Source organism: Canis lupus, chromosome 22 (genome assembly GCF_048164855.1).
Source record: "Canis lupus baileyi chromosome 22, mCanLup2.hap1, whole genome shotgun sequence".
Classification (NCBI taxonomy): domain Eukaryota; kingdom Metazoa; phylum Chordata; class Mammalia; order Carnivora; family Canidae; genus Canis; species Canis lupus.
In genome coordinates, this window is record NC_132859.1 from 29,434,640 (window position 1) to 29,455,421 (window position 20,782).

The 20,782-nt window shown below is 37.4% G+C and overlaps 1 protein-coding gene across 7 annotated transcripts in view; it reads left to right on the top strand.

The window, feature by feature from the left end:
• The window catches only part of KAT2B (lysine acetyltransferase 2B), a 99,785-nt gene extending 82,570 nt beyond the window's left edge, over positions 1-17,215 (top strand). For 5 of the 7 annotated variants that reach the window (XM_072792926.1, XM_072792931.1, XM_072792927.1 and 2 more), the window contains 7 exons: positions 875-985; positions 3,816-3,959; positions 8,607-8,721; positions 10,457-10,493; positions 10,736-10,799; positions 10,899-10,983; positions 15,143-17,215. In XM_072792926.1, the coding sequence (XP_072649027.1) occupies positions 875-985; positions 3,816-3,959; positions 8,607-8,721; positions 10,457-10,493; positions 10,736-10,799; positions 10,899-10,983; positions 15,143-15,336 (750 nt within the window). In that variant the 3' untranslated portion in view covers positions 15,337-17,215. The remainder of the gene's footprint in view (positions 1-874; positions 986-3,815; positions 3,960-8,606; positions 8,722-10,456; positions 10,494-10,735; positions 10,800-10,898; positions 10,984-15,142) is intronic. The other 2 variants (XM_072792930.1, XM_072792932.1) reach the window with 1 other exon arrangement.
• Positions 17,216-20,782: the final 3,567 nt, after the last annotated feature.

Below are 20,782 nucleotides of genomic sequence, written 5' to 3' on the forward strand. Positions count from 1 at the left end.
ATGGGATAGTGAGAACAAATCCTTCTCCCCCTGTCTACTGCAGTTCCATGAGATCATACCTGTAAGCACATTTGAGTTCTTTAGAAAAGTTGTCACCAAATTCTAAAATATTTGTATGAAGGTATTTGTGTCTGGCTGTTTGAATATACTTTTACCTCTTTTAAAGAGGTTCTAAAACAATCACTTTAAATTTATAGATTTTCTCTAACCTTTGTATGTCACTAAAAAACCTGGTACTTGCATTTTTTTCATATTTCAGCCATTAATTTATTTAATATTGTTCACTGTCTTATTTCCTTATATCTTCTGGCTCACTCAGAGATTCTGGATTTCTTTGACCTTGCTTGGAAAAGCCTGATAAGACAAAGATGAAAATCCTGTGTATGTGATAATGATACATTTCCTTGGAAGGGTTGCTAGTGTTGTATACACATTCAGGAAACACTTAGGTTAGTTAATATTCTAATAAGGATTAGCACTTTTCATTTATATTGCTCTTTGCATCTCAGTTCTCAAATACTTTAAAGATAAGCAGAAATCATAATCAATATTAACTCCCTAAACTTCTTTATTAATATTCAGCACATGCTCTTTAGGATTGAACCAGCAGCTTATAGCCTTGGTGTGTTATTTTCAAAGAACCAGAAACTTGTATTTTAAGATGATGATTATTATCTCAATTCAAGGATTTTGAATTTTTTGGTTTTGTAGGTCATTTTCAAAGTTCAGGAATGCAAGAAAGGGTGTTAGTGTTATATTGGTAAAATATATCAAAGTACCAACTCCTAAATTTGCCAACATTTCCCAGTGAATTTGTAAGAATGTCTTTTCTCCAGAACCTAATATATTTATCTGTATACTAACTTCTACATAGGGCTATGGAACACACCTGATGAATCACTTGAAAGAATATCATATAAAACATGATATCCTGAACTTCCTTACATATGCAGATGAATATGCTATTGGTTATTTCAAGAAACAGGTAAGTTTTTCACTGTGCAGCCCTGTTCTGTCATTTCTTTTCTTAATATGTACTTAGGTTAGCCTTCATCCAAATAAGTATTTCCCCTAGAATTTTCTACTTAAAAGGACATACATTTATTTTTTAATCCTTAAGAGTAAGCTTCAGATTGTAGTAAAGGGTATGACCAGTACATAGTAAATACTAAATACATATTTTTTGAGTGAATGAATGAATGTCATCTATAAATGAAGTATAATACTGCATTCTGGAATTCTAAAACGTGGTATCCCCAGACTAAGGAGAAGTTCCCGGGCTAGGTGGGTAGAGTTCTTCATGAATGAGAGAAATAGATTCAGTCTCTGGAAAGCTTCCATTTATGACAGCAGAAAGAAAATTCTGAAGTTTATAAAGGGCTCCTGACAGTCCTTTGGCAGCATGCAGCAGGCTAGGAGCTTGGCTGTCTTTGTCCTTTCTTACCAGAAGTTTTCAGCTCAACTTTTTAATGCTTATTCTCTGGCTGCATATTTTTTAATAAAGATTTTATTTATGTATTCATGAGAGACACAGAGAGAGAGAGGCAGAGACATAGGCAGAAGGAGAAGCAGGCTTCCTGTGGGGAGCCCGATGTGAGACTTGATCCCAGGACCCCAGGATCATGACCTGAGCCAAAGGCAGACACTCAACCACTGAGCCACTCAGGTGGCCCCAGCTGCATTTTTTTTTTAAATAGTGCTTTATAGTTCCTAAACATTTTCATTTCGTTTTCTAACTACAAAAGTAAAATTATTGTAGAAATTTTGGAAGACACAGTAATGCAGAATGAAGAAAAATCACTTGTACTTCTACCACCCATAGAGATTTACTGTTAATGTTTTGATATATATACCCTTCTAACAATTGTTCTATGTGTGTGTTCATGTGTGTGTGTGTGTGTGTATATATATATGTATATTATACGTATATATAAATATAAAGCTTGGCTCATATTATATGTAATTTAATAACTTTCTGATTATCATTTATATAATTTTTGATGGTTCTCTGAAGTTTTATGGTATAATTAGAAAATAATTCATTAAACCAATACTACAGTTTTAGGACATTCGGGTGTTTCTTATATTAAGTGTACATTATAAGTATACAACATTGATTTATGAGAACTCTTTGTATATGAGGATATCAACCTTTTATGATTTTTCTCCCATTTGTCAGTTGTTTCAACATTGCTATGACTTCTGATGTACAGATTTTTAAAGATTTCATTACATAAAATCTATTATCTTTTTTTTTTAATAAGTTTTATGTGACTGGAGAGTTTTTCCTCCTCTGATATCAGATAGTTAATCTCCTATTTGTTTTCTTCTCATTCTTTGGGATGTGTCTCTGACTTTTATAATAAAACTCATTAGGGAGAACTCATTGGGATTGTCAACTGAAGTTTTGAGTGTCAGCTTTCTTAGACTGCAAATGTCTTGTGAAGCTTGAAAATCAGTCATGACTTGATGGGATGAGCACTGGGTATTATACTATATGTTGGCAAATTGAATTTAAGTTAAAAAAATAAGAAATTGGTTATGGTTCTTAAATAACTTGTCTGTAGTCCTCTTTGAGGATGATGGCAATGATTGCTTGGAAAATCAGTTTTTGCTGAAAGGGAGGCAGGAAACTGCTGATGATAGTTCTGGATTCCAAAATAACTTACTGTAAAGAACTGAAATAGGTACTATAAGGAAAATTATGTTTATATTATAAATATATGAATATATGCCCTACAGCACCAGGTTATTGCAGATTAAAGTATATAAATGAATATATTGCAAGTAAATGTTACTGACACAACTATACATTATGATGGTCTAGAAGTTTTTGCCTATACAGTAGGGGTTTCATTTCTTCAACATCAAAGTTCTAATTATTATATATATATATATATGTTTTTTTTTTTTTTTTTTAAGATTTTATTTTTAAGTAATTTCCATACTTAAAGTGGGGCTCCAACTCACAACCCTAAGATCAAGAGTATTATGCTCTGGGATGCCTGGGAGGTTCAGTTAGTTAAGCAGCTTAGGTTGTGAATTCAGGGTCATGAGATCAAGTCCCACATCAGGCTTTGTGCTCAGTATGGAGTCTGATTGAGTTTCTCTCTCCCTCTGCCCCTGACCCTGCTCTTTCTCTCGCACTCTCTTGCTCTCTCAAATAAATAAAATCTTAAAAAAAAAAAAAAAAGGGAGAGAGAGAGTTGAATGCTATACTGACTGAACCAGCCAGGCACCCCTAATTATTATATTTTTTTGATAAGCTTTTCTTTCAGAACTTAGATCAGTTTTGATTTGTTGAGAATCCTGGGGTCCCCTTCCTAGTTTGGGAGAAATTGTGCAGTTTATTATTTATTTTATTTTATTAAGATTTTTTTTTTATTTATTAGAGAGAGAGAGAGAGACAGGCAGAGACACAGGCAGAGGGAGAAGCAGGCTCCACGCAGGGAGCCGGACATGGGACTTGATCCCGGGTCTCCAGGATCAGGCCCTGGGCTGAAGGCGGCGCTAAACCACTGAGCCGCTGGGGCTGCCCAAATTGTGCAGTTTAATATAAAACTCAATCTTATATTAATTCTGTTAAAAATCATTTAGTATAACTTGTGATTTACTAGGATTATTTTAATGTCTTCCTGTTTGCACAGTTTGATTTTAATGTTTCTGAACTCCACAGAGGGGTTTCATGTTAATCCTTTCCAGAATGGTATGATGACAACTTGAAAGAAGTGTACTTTGCTGCCTACCATATGGTTTACACGCAGTAGAAATTTGATGCACAACAGCCATTATGAATGAGTTTATTTGCTTTGCAGGGTTTCTCCAAAGAAATTAAAATACCTAAAACCAAATATGTTGGCTACATCAAGGATTATGAAGGGGCCACTTTAATGGGATGTGAGCTAAATCCCCGGATCCCATACACAGAATTTTCTGTCATCATTAAGAAGCAAAAGGAGGTAAACATGTGACCAACTCCTCTTCCTTTCCATGCAGGCCAGTCTTCTTTGGGTGAGTTGTGCATCTCTGGGCTGTGTGTGGATGGCTCTACTGCATATCATAATTTCAGTTTGCTGTGGTTTGTATAGATTTCTTCTTTGATGGTATCCTTGATCTGTTTCCTCTCTAGGCACCATTCCTAAAAGGGTCAACACTTGTTAAATTTGTGTAAAACACAAAATGTGAGGATATCTTACCTGTACCTTCAAGACCTTTTACACTCTAGCCTCATCGACCCTTCCCAAATTTCCCTCTTGGCTTATCTAAACTCGTCTCTAAAAGTCATTACTGATGCTTTAAGCCTGGTCTTAATACATTACTCCCCTCACTCTCCCAACACACACACAAATTGGAACGCTGCGGCCTGTGTTCAGTTTCTCCTTTGAACTTCTCTAGCACGAGTTTGTTCCACTTACTTGATTTTTGTTATTTATCCTCTTATGTAGGTATTTATCTCACGGTTTATTCATGTCTGCTTTTAACATTGCAACTTCTGAAGGCCTGTATTTCTAGGAATTCAGTGACTTGTTATCTGATTTTGGGGTGAGGTCTTTTATGCATATAAACAAAAAGAGGAACAGTGAGAGGACAGGTTGATAGATATGACAACATGGTAATTTTACATTTGTCTAAGACAGAAGAAAAGACCATAAAAAGAGCATAATTGGGGAGGGTGCAGAGGCTGTTTATTAAATGAATGAATTTTATGTTAAGCCCAGGATCACCTTCTTGCTACCCCTAGTTTGTTGGAGTTCAGCAATGGGCTTTGAGGCTGTGACATCCCTCATCAATTCCACTTTATACCTCGTTATTCATTCTAGTGTCCTTTTTCCCTAGCAAATAACTGAAAAAAGACATCTGTCTTCAACCCATCTTTGTTTTCTGGTTTCTACTAATGTCCCTTAATCCCAATTCTTAGTTGTTTGTCAGACATCATTGTCATAACAGGCATAAAACTCCATACACAGGGTCTGGTGCATAGTAGGTGCTCAATAAATATTTCCCTTTTTCTTAAAGGGGAAGAGGGGAAGGCCAGGCTTGTTCTTATGAATGTGAGTGAAAGCCTTTTTTTTTGAGGGGGGGGGTAATAGAAAATAAAAACAACCTTTGTTGTGTCTTGCTCAGAGATGCCAGCCTTAGAGAGAATTCCAAATAGGGTACTTGGAGAGTTAATAAAAGCACAGCAGGCTCCTTTCTCTGTCTCCTTCTGAAGAGCTAGCTTTCTTCATTGTTCTCTGGAGTTTAATGAGCAGGTCTGTATTCAACAGCTCTGTGTTCAGCTTGAGGGGCTGCTGGCCAACTAGAGCCATCACCAGGCAGTCAGCTGCCCTTCCCTCCTTCCTCCTCTGACAGCACCCATGCATCTTTGGTGGAAGCAGACAGCAGGATTCCCCTGCAGATTCGCCTAGTCCAGATCTGTTAGCTCTTACCACGTACAGGGGGAAGCCACAAATAGCTAGCAAAAGCAGTCAGTTGTTTAGAAGATAATGCTTCCTCCCCTTCCTCTTTCTCCTCTCCTCTTGGATCTCATCTCCCTCTCTCCTCACCTTCCCTGTTTGCCTCCATTCTTAACACCCACCCCTGAGTGGATGATGGAGGCTGGGAGCTACCTGTGAACCTAGTTTTTTTCAAAGAAACCTGAAGTCACCATAATAAAATATTGTGTAGGATCTTCTTCCACAGAATTCAAATGATTATCACAAGGGTCTTTATTCCAACTTTTGAAAACCCCCTTGCCAAAGACAGGGACTAATGATAGTAACAAATAAGTTATTTGTATATGGAGGGCTTTCCTGGCCCCTGAAAGCATGCAAGAGCAGAGTAAGTTGTGGTTGTGGCTAGTAGAGATGGAGAGAGAAAGCTAGTACAGTTGGACAGGGGAGCAGGGAGTTGAGGGCCACTTTGTGAGTGTTGACTCCAAGGGGAGAGTGGGTTCCATAGGGGCCTAGCTTCATTAGAGGGGTCTTCATGGGAAATATGTTTTGAACTGTAGTAAGCCTGCTAAATCTCAGCAGCATGGGCGAAGATTCAGAATCCAACATAAGTAGATTCATGGGCAGTTAGGATCATAGGTGTGCTGGTAATAAAAGCCACTATATGAGAAAGTGTGAGTAGGTCATGAGCCGGTGGAATTGAGTGTATATATGTGGGAGCGGGGGTGGGGTGGGGCGGGGAGTGCTGGGAGGGGATACTTCTCAAATCTTCATCCAAGCGTGAGACAACAAGGGATTGGATTCGGAGGATCCAAAGTAATCGTGAGGCCAGCCAATGTGATTTCTTTGTAAGAACACCTGCTAAGACTTGGTAGCATATTAAAGATGGGGGAGTCCCCCCAGATCTTCTGTTTGGGAAGCCTAAAACTGAAGGGATGATACAGGAGAAGGATCTGAAGAAAGATGATGACATGGTGGAGAAGTGGACACATTTTCGAAGGAAGTAAAGATAAAAGACTGAAACAGAAGTAAAGTGTCCCCTTTCTCCAGAGCAACTGTGTGAGGCACAGAGGGGTTAAGACGTCATTATGAGTCATTCACCAGGATCCCTTCACTTTCAAGGTGCTTCACAAGGTTTATGGAAGCCATTGGGGTGGGTTATCACATCTGAGAAAAATCCCTGATAAAGAGAAAAAGTTTTACAATTATATTCAAAATTATATTTTCTAAAGGTGTTTAATTAAGAGACTACCATTGGGATTCTCTTTCCAAAAGACTTAGACTGGGGAGGGGTGCCTGGCCAGCTCAGTCAGAAGAGCATCCAATTCTTGATCTTGGAGTTGTCAGTTCAAGCCCCACATTGGGTGTAGACATTACTTAAAAATATTTTTCTTTTTTTTCCGATTAATTTTTTTTTTTTTTTTTTTTTTAAAGAGAGAGTGTGCATGTGTGCTAGTGGAGGAGGGGGCAGGGTTAGAGAAACTCAAGCAGATTCTCCATTGAGCTGGATGCCTTGCGGGGCTGGATCCCACAACTCTGAATTCACTACCTGAACTGAAATCAGGAGGGGGGGTTGCTTAACCGACTTAACCCAGGTGCCCCCCCCCCCCCAAATAAAATCTTTTTTGAAAAAAATAAAAAGACTTAGACTCAAATAGACAAAGGGAGAACATCCATTTAGATCTGTCCTGTCCAAAGTGACAGCCACTAGCTATATATGGCTTTTGAGCACTTGATATGTAGCTAGTTGAAATTGAGATGCACTTACATATAAAATATACTCTGATTTTGAAGATTTGTTAGGAATCAAAGAATGTAAAATACACATTTTTTTCTATAGATTATATGGTGCAGCAAGAATATTTTGGACATAATGGATTAAATAAAAGTGTGTTGTTAAGATCCAATTTTACCGGTTACTTTTTACTTTAAAAAATGTGGCTACAGGAACATTTAAAATTATATAAACAGATTGCATTATATTTCTGTTGCACAGCAGTAAACTAGATTTACCAGGAATATACTTTTACTAGTCCCATTCACTTTAGGAAGCTCTTTGTTTAATTGTTAGGATTAAAATGCATTCATGCTGGAGCCTTTACCAATGATGATACGTTTGAGATCAAGCTGTTAGGAATTGGAATTTTTGTTTTCCTTTGCACATTCAATTAGGGACTGCTACCGAGTGGTTTTTTTTTTTTTTTTTTCCTCTCTTCAGATTTGTATTTAAATTCTCATTAGTTCACATATAGTGTAATATTGATTTCGGGAATAGAATTTAGTGATTTGTCATTTACATACAATACCCAGTGCTCATAACAGGTGTCCTCTTTAAGGTGTCCGCCCATCCCTCATCTAACCCACCCCCTTACCACCACCTCCATCAACCCTCAGTGTATTTTCTACTGTTAAGAGTCTCTTATGGTCTGTTTTTTTTTTTTCTCTCTCTCTCTCTTTCATTCTCTTGTTTTGTTTTTTCTTTTCTAAAATGCAGTTATGACCGTTAATCTCTGGATAGCTATTTTTAATTATTTTCTTTTTTTTTAAATGGGAAACTGCACTGTTTTGGAAATAGTTAACCTCAGTACATTAGGAATTATTGTACAAAACAAACACCTCTCCAAAATCCTTAATCCATCCTGGCTGCTTACACCAGGAGTTGTGTTGCCTCAACAATTTGGAGCTGCTTTTTTGATGTAAACAGTATGGGTTAGGGCTCATGCCTTGGAATTTTTAAATAATAATGTGTGCTTTCTAATCCAAAAGGGAACAGTTAGTTCCCAGTTGGGGAATGTGAAGAGATCCTGGGGCCGGGGCTGGGCTGGGTAGCTGATGCACAGGGCCGCTTTGCTGTTCCCCAGAGAAGACAGGGCACAGTAACTGGCTTCTGTGGTAAAGAGGACAGTGTGCCCTAAGGGCAGTGTGTCCTCTCAATATTGGCTTCTTTGATGGCTGGGGACAAGTATTCAAAGGCGGTTGTGTAAATGCCACTAGAGGGGGCGACCCATAGCAACGTTTTCATACCTTACCTGTTCAGTAGCTTTCACTCTTTCGCCCTTTTTGTGTCTTGAATGAAGACTTTATTTAGGAGACTAAGACTTCTTGGGTTGACTGACTTCATCCATGGCCACAGACTCTGTCACTATAAACGTGTTCTCTTCCTGTGCTTTACAGATCATTAAAAAGCTGATAGAAAGAAAACAAGCCCAGATTCGAAAAGTATACCCTGGACTTTCCTGTTTCAAAGATGGAGTTCGACAGATCCCAATAGAAAGCATTCCTGGAATTAGTACGTACAGACCTTTTGTTCGAAGCAAAGTCTTTTGGTGATGCCATGAGATGTGTTTGAAACAATTGCCTGGGTGCAGCGATTTGGAGAGCTTTTTGCCTTGCCTGTCTCCATCTGTGGTGTTTGTAGTCTTAAGAAGGGAGGATGTGCTTTCCCTTTGTCTTTTCTCTACTCAGTGCAAACAAATCAAGGAGAACATAGATGACCCCGTCTCATAGCTGTTAATATCCATCATTTTTTTCAGAGATGGCTATGTATAGCCTGGGGGGAAGTCCACTTTTACAAATGGGGAAATTGAGTTGCAGAATGGTTAAGTCCTTTGACCTCAAAGAGCACATGGCCTGCAGCTGTCAGAATGAGAAGCAGAGGCATGCTACTCTGCAAACCTGTTACTGTTTGCATCCTTGCTCATCGCTGTCATCGTTGCAGCCTGCACAGGCCCCTGCTTGGCCAGATTACTCTCTCCACATTTCGAAAAAAGATGATTGGAAAACATATCATTTGTTTGGAGTTCCTTATTTTCGAGTAGTTTCCCCAAGGGTTCTTACCTGTGAGTGTTAGAGATGAATCTTCTTTGATGAAAATATGTAATATAGCTGTTTTTGAAAGCTATTGAGTAGCCACACTTCCATTTCAAATCCGGGATCTTCTAGTATATTGAAGATTTAATACACGACACAAAACCAAACACACTACAGTTCTCCAGAAAAAAAATAAGACCCTATTTGGGCAAGTGATATTCCTTCAATATGATAGCTACCCTATAACAGATCTTACTTTTACTTCTAGACCTAGAAATTTCACTTCCCCTATATTATCCCTGTTAAGGGCAGAATAGCTGTCATATTGCTGAATGCCTATGTGTGCGAGGCATTCTTCTGTTTAGTTTTTTACATACATCCACTCTTCTCAAAAGGAATGACGGCATCTAATCTTTAGAGTTCTGCCTTATAGGTTGATAAATTATAGAGGCGAATTGTTAAGTAACTTATCTAGGATAAATTAGCATTTTTTTTTAAAGTTTCTGCTTGCTTTTTTTTTTTAAGACTTTTATTTATGCATGAGAGACAGAGAGAGAGAGAGAGAGAGAGAGAGGGAAAGGCAGAGACACAGGCAGAGGGAGAAGCAGGCTCCATGCAGGGAGCCCCACGCGGGACTCGATCCTGGGTCTCCAGGATCAGGCCTTGGGCTGAAGGCGGCGCCAAACCGCTGAGCCACTGGGGCTGCCCCAATAAATTAGCTTTTAAGGAGAGAGCAAGAAATCAAGTCCAGGTCAATTGGACTTAGGCTGTGTTTTCTTTCTGCTGCACTAAGCCATCTTCTATTAAAAGCAGGGTCTTTGCCAAATAAAACAGAGACCGGGACAAAGTTTGTCCTAACGTAAAAATAACGGTTTAATTCTTTCACCTGGTGATTAGCAAAAAATGTTGATTTAGAGTTTAAAATATACATACACCCCCAGTCCTGGATGTCTTTGTTTTTTTATGCTTTCCTCTGAAAAGTTGGGAGTTCCTGCTTTAAAAAACACTAACAGAAAGTGCTGTTGGCCGTCTTGGAAATGTTTCACGCTGCTAACTGTAGAAGGAAGTAACTAATTGCAGTTGATTTCTGTCTCTTCCCAGAAATAGACTTTTACTGAGGCATGCCTATAATTTATCTTATTTTTGATAAGTATTTTGTTATTCTCTTGACCAAAAGCAGTTCTCATTTAGTGTTTAATTTCGTTGATATATAGGAGAGACAGGCTGGAAGCCGAGTGGAAAAGAGAAAAGGTAAGTAAGATGGGTGAGAGGACATGAAGGGAAGTGATTTTTCTTTCCTCTCAGCACCTTAGAGGAAGTGGGCAAGCTGCATGTAATCACCCATTACAGCACTTGCTACGTTTCAGTTTTCGTTAAAAAATTCTGGGATGGTTCCCATTTTAGGTTTTTGTAAAAATAAGCGGAATAGGAATCCCCTGGCAAGAGGGCAAAAAACTAATCATTGTTCCCTGTTGTTACTCTTTCCTTTCAAGTAAAGAGCCCAAAGACCCTGACCAGCTTTACAGCACGCTCAAGAGCATCCTCCAGCAGGTGAAGGTGGGTGTTTTCTTTTCATTCACTTCATGCAGATATTTTTGAAATGATTTCCCACATGGAATTTCCATATTAGATACCTTACTTTTTTCTTTACTCAAGAGCCATCAAAGCGCTTGGCCCTTCATGGAACCTGTGAAGAGAACAGAAGCTCCGGGATATTATGAAGTTATAAGGTTCCCCATGGGTAATGCCATTAACCTTTTCTAAGTATAGATGTAACACTCTCTGGATGGCGGTGTGGGGGACAAAATGTTGCTGAGGTTGATTGGTGCTCTTCTGTTGTAGGGTAGGGTGTGTGCTGGGTGGTGGGATTCCTGCACCCACTGAGGGGCAGTGGTATATAGCAGAGTCATAAAGGACAGGTGGGTGGCTGTGTTGTTTAGATGTGCCTGCAGCCGACAGCGACAGCACTGGAGGCAGACAGCCCAGGTGGGGAACTGCACGCAGCACGAGATGTGAAGCCGGCTGTTTGGACAGAACTTTGTTTCTGTTCTACCTGATGGGTTGCAAATGGAAGACTTTAGGTTATCGTCCTGATGTATTTTGAGCCCTTTGAGGGTCTTTAAAAGCGATACAAACAAAGTTGGATTAAGCTGCTTGCCTGCTGTACTAGTGGAGGGAGAAAGTCTAGTAACTCAGTTCTCGATTTTCCATGCTCTTGATGGATACTATTAGTGTCACTATTTATACTCCCTTTAAAAGCTTTGTTCCACATCCAATACCAGACAAACAAAAAATTCCTTTAGAAATGTAGAGTTGTGGAATTTGCTGCTGTGCCGACCCATGCTAAAGTGATTAATTGAAGTAATTGAGCATCCGATTAAACTAGTTCGGCATTGTGTAGATGACAGACAACTAGCTGAAATGTTTTCAGTCAGTGGTGTGGCCATTATTTTGGAGACAGCCTGTGTCTTCTGTTCCTTTTCTACTTGTAGTCTGTTCTTGGTACTAAGAAGGTTTTAAAATCTGAAAGGAAGAACAAAAGGGATACTTTAGCTCCCTGATAAGAGAGTTATTTGTAGGTGTTTTCGATAGCATTAATTTTCACATGAATGTTCTATAGAGTCATTATAATGGTTTTGGTAGTCTGTACTCCATAAAGTGGACCCACACCCATATGCTTTTCTCTTTTCTCTCTGCCTTCTCTTTATTTCAGTTATGAAAACTGAAGTGTGAGGGTTGAGTGAGTCTAGAATTCGGAATGGAAGAGAGTTTGGGGAATTTTCTTTTCTCTTTTTCCTTTCTTAAAGGTTTTATTTTTAAGTAGTTTCTATACCCAAAACAGTCGCTCGAACTCACAGCCCTGAGAGATCAAGGGTTGCAGGTCCTGCTGACTGAGCCAGTCACATGGCCCTCAGTGTTTTGTATCATGTAAAAAATGTGTTAAAACTCTTTATGCCCATTTCCAAACTTAAGTTAACTGACCTTTGCATCCTCATCCCCTGGACCGTCTCAGCTTCTCTTAATGAAACTCTCATAGGAGGTTGTATGATTCTGGGGAGAATAACTAGCTTTCAGCCCTGCTCATGTACACTGTGAAGACCTGCAAAGGTAGGTCCAGAAGGTCTTGTCTGTCATCGCCTACTCTCAGCCTGCTTTCTGGAAGTGTTTTGCTTGGTCCAGCATGGGAAGAGTATGAGCCTCTCCAGTTGGATACCACCTATGTGCATAGCTGAATGCTCATGAGGGGAATGTCAGCCCCTTTGAGCAAGACCAGTGGTGGACTGAGGTGTGTTCTAGACATAGTTAATTAAAACAGTGGACGGTGCTGTTTAGGGGAGCAATAATATTTTTCTTTGGGTGCCTTTAGGTGCTGCTGAGTGAAATGTGTAGTCTTGCCCTTACGATAGTCATGTTTTTGAGAACAAGATTGACAAAACAGTAATTTTACTTTCCTCCATTATTGCCTTCTCAGCTTTTTCTAAAATATTTTTCTTCTCTTTTTCTTGTGCTCTCAAAAACTCTTTTTCTCCCATATGAATGAGGTCTAACTTGTGTCATTTGGGGAATCTCATTCAGAACATTGTCTGAATAGTTTAGCCCAAGCTTGTCTTCTTACCATGCATGGATTGCTACACAGGGTTTTCCTGTTTATCCAGAACTCCTGGGTTGGTGGGAGGGATGAAGGTAGAATAATTTAATGAGTAGAATAGTTTTATGGAGACATACGTGGTATCACTGATAATTAATCACCTTTTTAAACCCATGTCATTTGATCAGCTAAGCCCTCCAATAAAGCTAGAGGAGAAGGATGTTATTTGTAACTTAATAGAATAGAAATATAGAAAGGAAATATGCAATATGCAGAATAGATTGTAATTATTCTGAAAGATCCAAAAACTTCTATGACTCTCATTTTGTTTCTGCTATATTTTAGGCTCTCCCCAGCTCTTACTTCCTCTCTTCCGGTTAATAGCTTGAAAGCTTTTGGATAAACATCTTTGTATTTATTCTTTTTTTCCCCTTTTGGTTATATAGCTCTTTATATATTGGACAGCATATCTTAAGTGGTAGGCATGTAGGTGGTAAGGTAAATATCTAACTTTACCTGGAGAGGCACAATTAATTTCATTGCTCTTTTTTTCATTTTATAAGAAGACATCTTATTCACAGTGAGGTGAGACATCTAGTGGGTTATTTGCTGAGCCTTTATAAAGTATCTTAACACTTGCCAATTTATCTCACCTTCCAAACTGTTGTAGTTAGAGAAGAAAGATAATTAAAAGTTGTACTTACAGATGTGATGGCATACCACTACCCAAGAGAAGCTTTAGTCAAAGGCAAAAGTACACATTTCCCATTTTTTCTTTGGTGTTTTATGGTAGATTTAAGATTTTGATGTAAATGAATTCTCCCCATTTTTGGATGTTGCACATAAATTTATATATTTCACTAACAGATGACCCTGATGTATTTAGTAAGTTTCTTTCCTTCTAGAAAATTTGATAATATAGTGGGAATTGGGGTTATTGGTAGAGGTGTTTCTTTAGTAATTTTGACTTATTTTTCCATGCACAGTTAATATAATTTTTAATGACAGAACCAGACTTAGAGACAGGTAGGGACCAATAACTAAATGAATGTTAGTATCTTCTTTTTTAAGATTTTATTTATAATTTTTAAAAAAGATTTATTTATTTATTTGAGAGAGATATAGAGAACTAGAGCCAGAGGAGAAGCTGAGGGTGAGGGAGCAAGAGAGAAATAGACCCCGGCTGAGCGGGAAGCCTGATACAGAGCTCCATCCCAGGACTCTGAGATCATGACCTGAGCTGAAACCAAGAGGTGGTGACATAACAACTGAGCCACCCAGGTGCCCCTGTTCATATGAGAGAGGAGAGGGAGAGTGTGTGCACATGGGGGGAGGTGCAGAGGGGAAAAGAGAGAGAGAGAGAGAGAGAGAGAGAATGAATCTCAAACAGGCTCCACCCTCAGCGCAGAACCTGACGTAGTGCTCAATCCTATAACCCTGAGATCATGACCTGAGCTGGATTCAAGAGTTGGACACTTAACTGAGCCACCCAGGCACACCCAAATGTTAACATTTTTAAATCTTTATGGAATTCTTTAAATCAGTTCTAAGAGTGAGGAGTAAACAAGCTCCAGAATATTCTTACAAGTTTAGATAAAGTACTGTTTTCATTTGTAAAACAACTTAAAGCAAATAAATATACTGGGGAAATATTTTTATAATAGTCTCTCAAGGCTTACTTGCTTTAGAAAATAAATTGTTTGTGATTTTTTTTTTTTTTTTTTTTTACTGCCTGTGATTCTTATTTCATGGACAGAGCATGAAACTAAATTCATTTGAACTATTTTATATGCAAGAATACTGTTTTATCTGTAGACTTATTTATGATCAGTTTTTCTACTTTAGTTCTGTCTCTACAGCACCAAAACTGTGAATTTAATGAAACAAACTCAGTCTTATTGTTTGGATTTAAGTAATGAAACGATTCAGACAAATGTTCCACCTGCTGTACTCCGTGTGGATAGAGCCTCTTCTGTATAATTCTGAATGAATAGCTAACAGTGCTCAGTTTATACTTTTCGCTGCTAATCTACTTAGCTTCCTTGTGCTGAATAGGGGATTGGGCCAGATGACTAATAATGGTCCCTTCAATGTGAAAATGCTGTGATTTTACACAAGAAGCCTTCACAACAGAAACAACATAAGATTTAAGAACTGTTGCCTTGATCCTATGAACGTCTCCTAAGGGAGGGCATTGGGATGGTAAAAATGTAGCCAAACTGATGACATACATTTCTCTCCCTGTCTCCCTTTTGTCAACTGGTGTTTAAAAAGGAGTCAAAGATTGCTAATATTTTTTTTTCCTGTGCAGATCTGAAAACCATGAGTGAACGGCTCAAGAATAGGTACTACGTGTCTAAGAAATTATTCATGGCAGACTTACAGCGAGTCTTTACCAATTGCAAAGAGTACAACCCCCCTGAGAGTGAATACTACAAATGTGCCAATATCCTGGAGAAATTCTTCTTCAGTAAAATTAAGGAAGCTGGATTAATTGACAAGTAATTTTTTCCCCCTCTGCTTCTTAGAAACTCATCAAGCAGTGTGCCTAAAGCAAGGTTGTTTAGTTTTATAAAGAATTGGACATGATGTATTGAAGATACTTGTAAATGTAATAATTAGCACTTTCGAAAAACAAACAAAAAAACCTCTTAGCTTTTCAGATATGTATTTAAAGTGAAGTCATAGAACATTTTTATTTTATGGAATAGATTTTAATCTATTTACTACTATTAATGTAAATTTTCTATGGCATGTCCATTAGCTGAATATTCAATAATAGATGATCAGGGGTTTCCTCAAAACCTGTGTATGAGGAAATTGCACATAGTACCAAGATTTGGGGGAATGCAGAAACCTTTCAGACCATGAATGTTTCCATTTTTTTCTAATGGAATGTGAGAGTTTATTTTTATTTTATTCTGAAGGACTTTAAGGAAGGGATACATGATAAAGCCTGTAAAAGGTGAAATATGTGATGTTTGAAGTCTCATTGTAGACATTTTATATATATATTTTTAAAAACACTCATCTAGATGAGGTGCTTTGAGCAGTTCTGAAAAATGCAGTTCCGGAAAAGCAACTGCCTTGATTCCTAAGGAAGAAATTCTAAATAATGCAAACTTTTTTATAAGCATCTGGGTTTTTGATAATTCTGTCTACTTACAATAAACTTGTGAGCACATAACCACTATTTTAATAATTATTTTCTGTACACAAATGTGTAATATTATATTTGACTTTGCTTATGCAGGCCATAAGTTCCAAAAGGCAATCTCCTGATGCACAGAGGCATATGTTTAAAAACACTTGAGATTGAATCAACATGCTTTAATAAGAAAAGATGCATAATCTACATATGTATCAAATTTGGTGAATCCTTGTTCTAACGAATAAGGATTTTTTTCTCCTTTTCTATGATATACACAACCCCACTGATAATGTATTAAGTGAACATTTTTCCTTTTCCATCTCCAGATTATATTCATTGTCTGAGGTGAATTAAATCACCAAAATTTGCTGTCAGTATTTTAACACCTACATTGGAAGACAGACCCAGGGTAATATCCCACTAAAGTCCATCATGCAACCTTATTAACTGGTCTTGGGATTCCGGCTTAGTGCTTGGGTTTATTTCCTGATTAACACTACATAGAAAAGTGGGACATCTGCCATCCCAACTCTGGGAGAACCAACTAATATCAAACAAATGAAGGCCATTTTGATGGTCTTTGACACTAATTTTTATGATACAAATTTATAAACTGATTTTTGTAAAGGACTAGGTTTTAAAAGTATATTTAACTTGATGTTTTCTATCAGCATAAATGAATTAAAATGATCACTTAATAGTTGTTAAAAACAGTTGCCAGAGATAATCTGCAAGAAGGAAGAAAATCTGCAAATGGCTGTTAAGTGGGAAGTATTATGTTTTTAAGATGTAAGAGATATTCAGAATGCTCACACTGAAAATTGCCTCAACTTTTTTAAGTATAAGAAACCACCCTGAGTGGCATCTAGATTTCTAATGAAGAATGATGATACAGTTTGGATTAAGTATCTTGGACTGGTTTTAAACAGTGCTTTGTACTGAATCTGCTGAAGCATCTGTCCAGCTTGGTATCCTGTGAAAGTTTGTTATTTTCTGGGTAGACATTCTTATAGAGTATTGTCTTTAAAATCAGATTGTCTCTTCTATATTGAAAGCATTTTTATGTTTTCTAATTTAAAAATTAATATTTTCTTATAGATATTGTGCAATAAAGCTGAAGTAGGATGTGTGGTTTTTGCAAATGCTTTAACAGCGGATAAAATTTTACATTTGTAAAATTAATATATTGTACTGGTACAACATAGTTTTAAATTATATTTTAAAAAGCTCTCAGTTTGGTGTTGTGTTTTCTTCTTCTAGCCCATTAAATTTAACAGGGCAAGTGTATGATCTGGTTGATGACCATCGACTATGTCCATAATTCTTAGATTTTAGGCGTCTTGTTGAAGATGTTTAGAATTGTTGCGCTTGTTAGAAGTTTCATAAGAATTCACAGCCCCACCAGTGAGAAAAGTTCATGAGACACTTGAGTGTGTCTGTGTTTTTTGGGTGGTCCACTGTGCATCTTGCCCACTGTCATTCATTAAACAAAAAAAAATCCCAGTGAAAGAAGAGTGTTATTGGTTTAGAAATTAAAGTTTTTTCCCAGTTTTTCTACTGTGCATCTGTGAAATAGATCAATGAAGACATAAGAAATACAGCTGATTCTTACATATTTCATAAAGAGCTTATAATGTCATTCAAAATGCTGACTGCATGAAGGAATACTGTATCCTGTTGGGAGTATGAGAGAACCCACCAAAGAATACTTTTTCTTTCTGAATCCTGAACCAAGTGAGAAGTCAAAAGAATAAGGCATATGATGGCAAAAATATCTTTATTAATAATAAAATGGACATTGGAGAATATGGCTTATATATCTGTGGGAAATGGGACTAATATGGAACCGATGAATGTGATTGGCTCACCAATAGCTTTGCACCCCTGTCAACTTCCCCTCCAAGGGCAGGGCCTTTGCCATTAAATTTAGTGCATAGCCAACAACAATGGTGCTCTCTGAAGGAAGGCCCACTCTGAAGAGGCACAGGTGAGGGAGCAGCCATACAGGGCAGTCCAGGGCCTAAATGTAACTCAATTAGGTAAGTCCCTTACAGGGGAGGGATAAATAAGGCAGAGGGAAGCCACAGGGTGATGTCCCTCCTTCTAAGAAATGTAAACATCTGGATTGTAGAATATGTCTCCTTTCCACTCCATTCCCGTATATTCATATAAAACATTGCTATAAAGTTGTATTATTCAACACATGTAAAAACTGGTTGTATTCATTAGAATAGTGAAAAGAAGACTTGGAGGTTTTCATATTACCTAGAAGTGAAATTTAGAATTATGAAACCTAAGAAGTAGAAACAAGATCAGACTGAGGCACTCTGGACAGGTTAATAACGTATCACTGCTTTTAGCTGATATTCTTCAGACCAACCTCACTATTTTAAGAGATTCTAAGAGCTATATAAGGCAGGGTTGTGGAAGGCAGCCTGTGGTCTTTTCCATATTGTACTGGACTGGTCTGTTCCAGCCCTCATTAATTAGCAATCTCCTCTTAGCAAAGTAGAAATGATACTTTGGAGGGAGGGCTTCAACAAAGTAGAGAAGATGCTGAGAGGAGGTGAGAGAACACCCATAAGTGTCATGAAAAGCTTTCTAATGTAGTTTATTTATGCCTTGGTTTTTTTATGGGAGTATCTTTACTTTTTTTGTGGAAAAAAGCTAACAAAGCTAGAGATTTTCTCTGCGTTTATTAGAAAGTAGTATATTTCAACAAGGCAGAGAAAAGCAAGGAAACCAAAAGGCAGTGTTCCTACTCTTCCTTGTTATTGGGAAGTCCAATACAACCTTGGTAGAATTAGTTTAAAAAGATGAGAAACTACATGTCTAATTTGTATATATACGTGTGTATGTATAATCTAAGCTGAATCGAAGGTTGTCAGTTTTAACTGATGAAGGTTTGAAGTTCTTTAAGAGAAATCCCTTGGAGAATTTGTTGGAAGGTAGGGACCTTCTCAAAGTCATGCACATGTTCATGCATATGCACTTTCTGCATATCACCTTTCTAAAATTCATTGGTCTCTGTTATTTGCTCTTTGTTAACCACCCACTTTCTACAGTTAAGAGATGGGTATCCTATTTATGCTTAAAATATCTAAGAACAGAAAATCTGCCCTTTTCCCCCAACAGAGCAGTCCAGCAACAGAATAAGCAAAGGGCTATAAGAAAGTGCTTAAGTTTGGTTAATGTTGATTATTTTAAAGAGTTGAAGAGAATACACACATGGTTTATATAGATTTTGTGATCAAGTTCTAATTCATATTTTCCCCTCCATACAATGCTATTAATTCAGTGTGCCAGCACGGTTCTACTCAACACACTCACTTGTACAGCTGTAGCTTGTTTTGTGGTAAACTCAACATTCCTCCTATATTTTTAACATTAAAAAAGAAATTGAAGTATAATGAACATAAACATGCAATACACAGTATCATACAAAACACGTATAATACAATAGAATATACAGGTCTCAGGTATAAGGAAAAAGGAGTATTAATCTTAACACAAACTCTTTCGAAAAGATGTGGGAAGACTTCTGAAATCATTTTATGAGATCAATATTGTTATCCTGATATTGAAGCCAGGAAAAAAAAATTGTAAGAGAAACTTTGGTCTAACCCTCACACACACAGATGTAAAGATATTTTTTTTTAAAGATTTTATTTATTTATTTATTCATGAGAGACCCCCAGAAAGAGAGAGAGGCAGAGACTCGGGCAGAGGGAGAAGCAGGCTCCATGCAGGGAGCCTGACCTGGGACTCAATCCAGGGTCTCCAGGATCACGCCCTGGGCTGAAGGCAGCACTAACCTGCTGAGCCACTCGGGCTGCCCAGATGCAAAGATCTTTAACAAAATATTAGCAAATGAAACTCAGCAGTATATAAAAATTTTAAGAGATCATGACCAAGTGGGGTACTTTTGATTAAGTCAAGGTGGATTTAACACTGAAAACTGATTAATGTAATTAACTGTATGAACAGCATAAAGGAGGAAAAAACAGGTTCATCTCAATAGATGCAGATAAAGCATTCGACAAAGTTCAACAGTAATTCATAATTTAACAGAAAAACAGCAAACAAAGAATGAAAGGAAACTTCCTCAATATGACAAAGGTTATCTATAAAAACTTACAGCCAACATCACAGTAATGCTGAAAGACCAAATGCTTCGAAGGTTGAGATCAAGGCAAAGGTGTCTGCTCTCATCACTTCTATTCAACATAGCAGAGGTTCTAGTGAGTGCAGTAAGGCAAGAAAGGGTATACAAGTTAGAAGTGAACTGTATTTCTAGACTATAAGATCATGTACATAAAAAAGTTCAAAGGATCTACAAAAAAAGATAAACTAGTGAGTGATTTTAGCAAGGTCTATATATGAAAATCAATTGTATATCCATAAATTAGCAACAAACAAGTGGAAAATAATCTTTAAAATACACTTATAATAAGTCAATATGAAATGCTTAGGATATATTAACAAAATATGAGCAAAAATTAGACAAGACTTCTCAACAGTAAAATTAAGACCATAAGAAAATGAAATGTTGGGATAAGTAACTGTCAATTTACATCAACAAGAGTGAGGGAAAAATTAAATTCATTTCTAGAAAAAAGAATTTGACCCTCATCAAAATAACTTATAAAAGAGATGCTTCAGAAACTTGGACTTTGGAAAGTCAAGTGTACAAATTAAACCATTTCAGGATAACCACTTAATAAAAGCAGAAATAAAGACAATGCACGAATCCAATAATAAATAATAAAGAAGAAAAAAGGCAGAATAGAAAGCATAAAG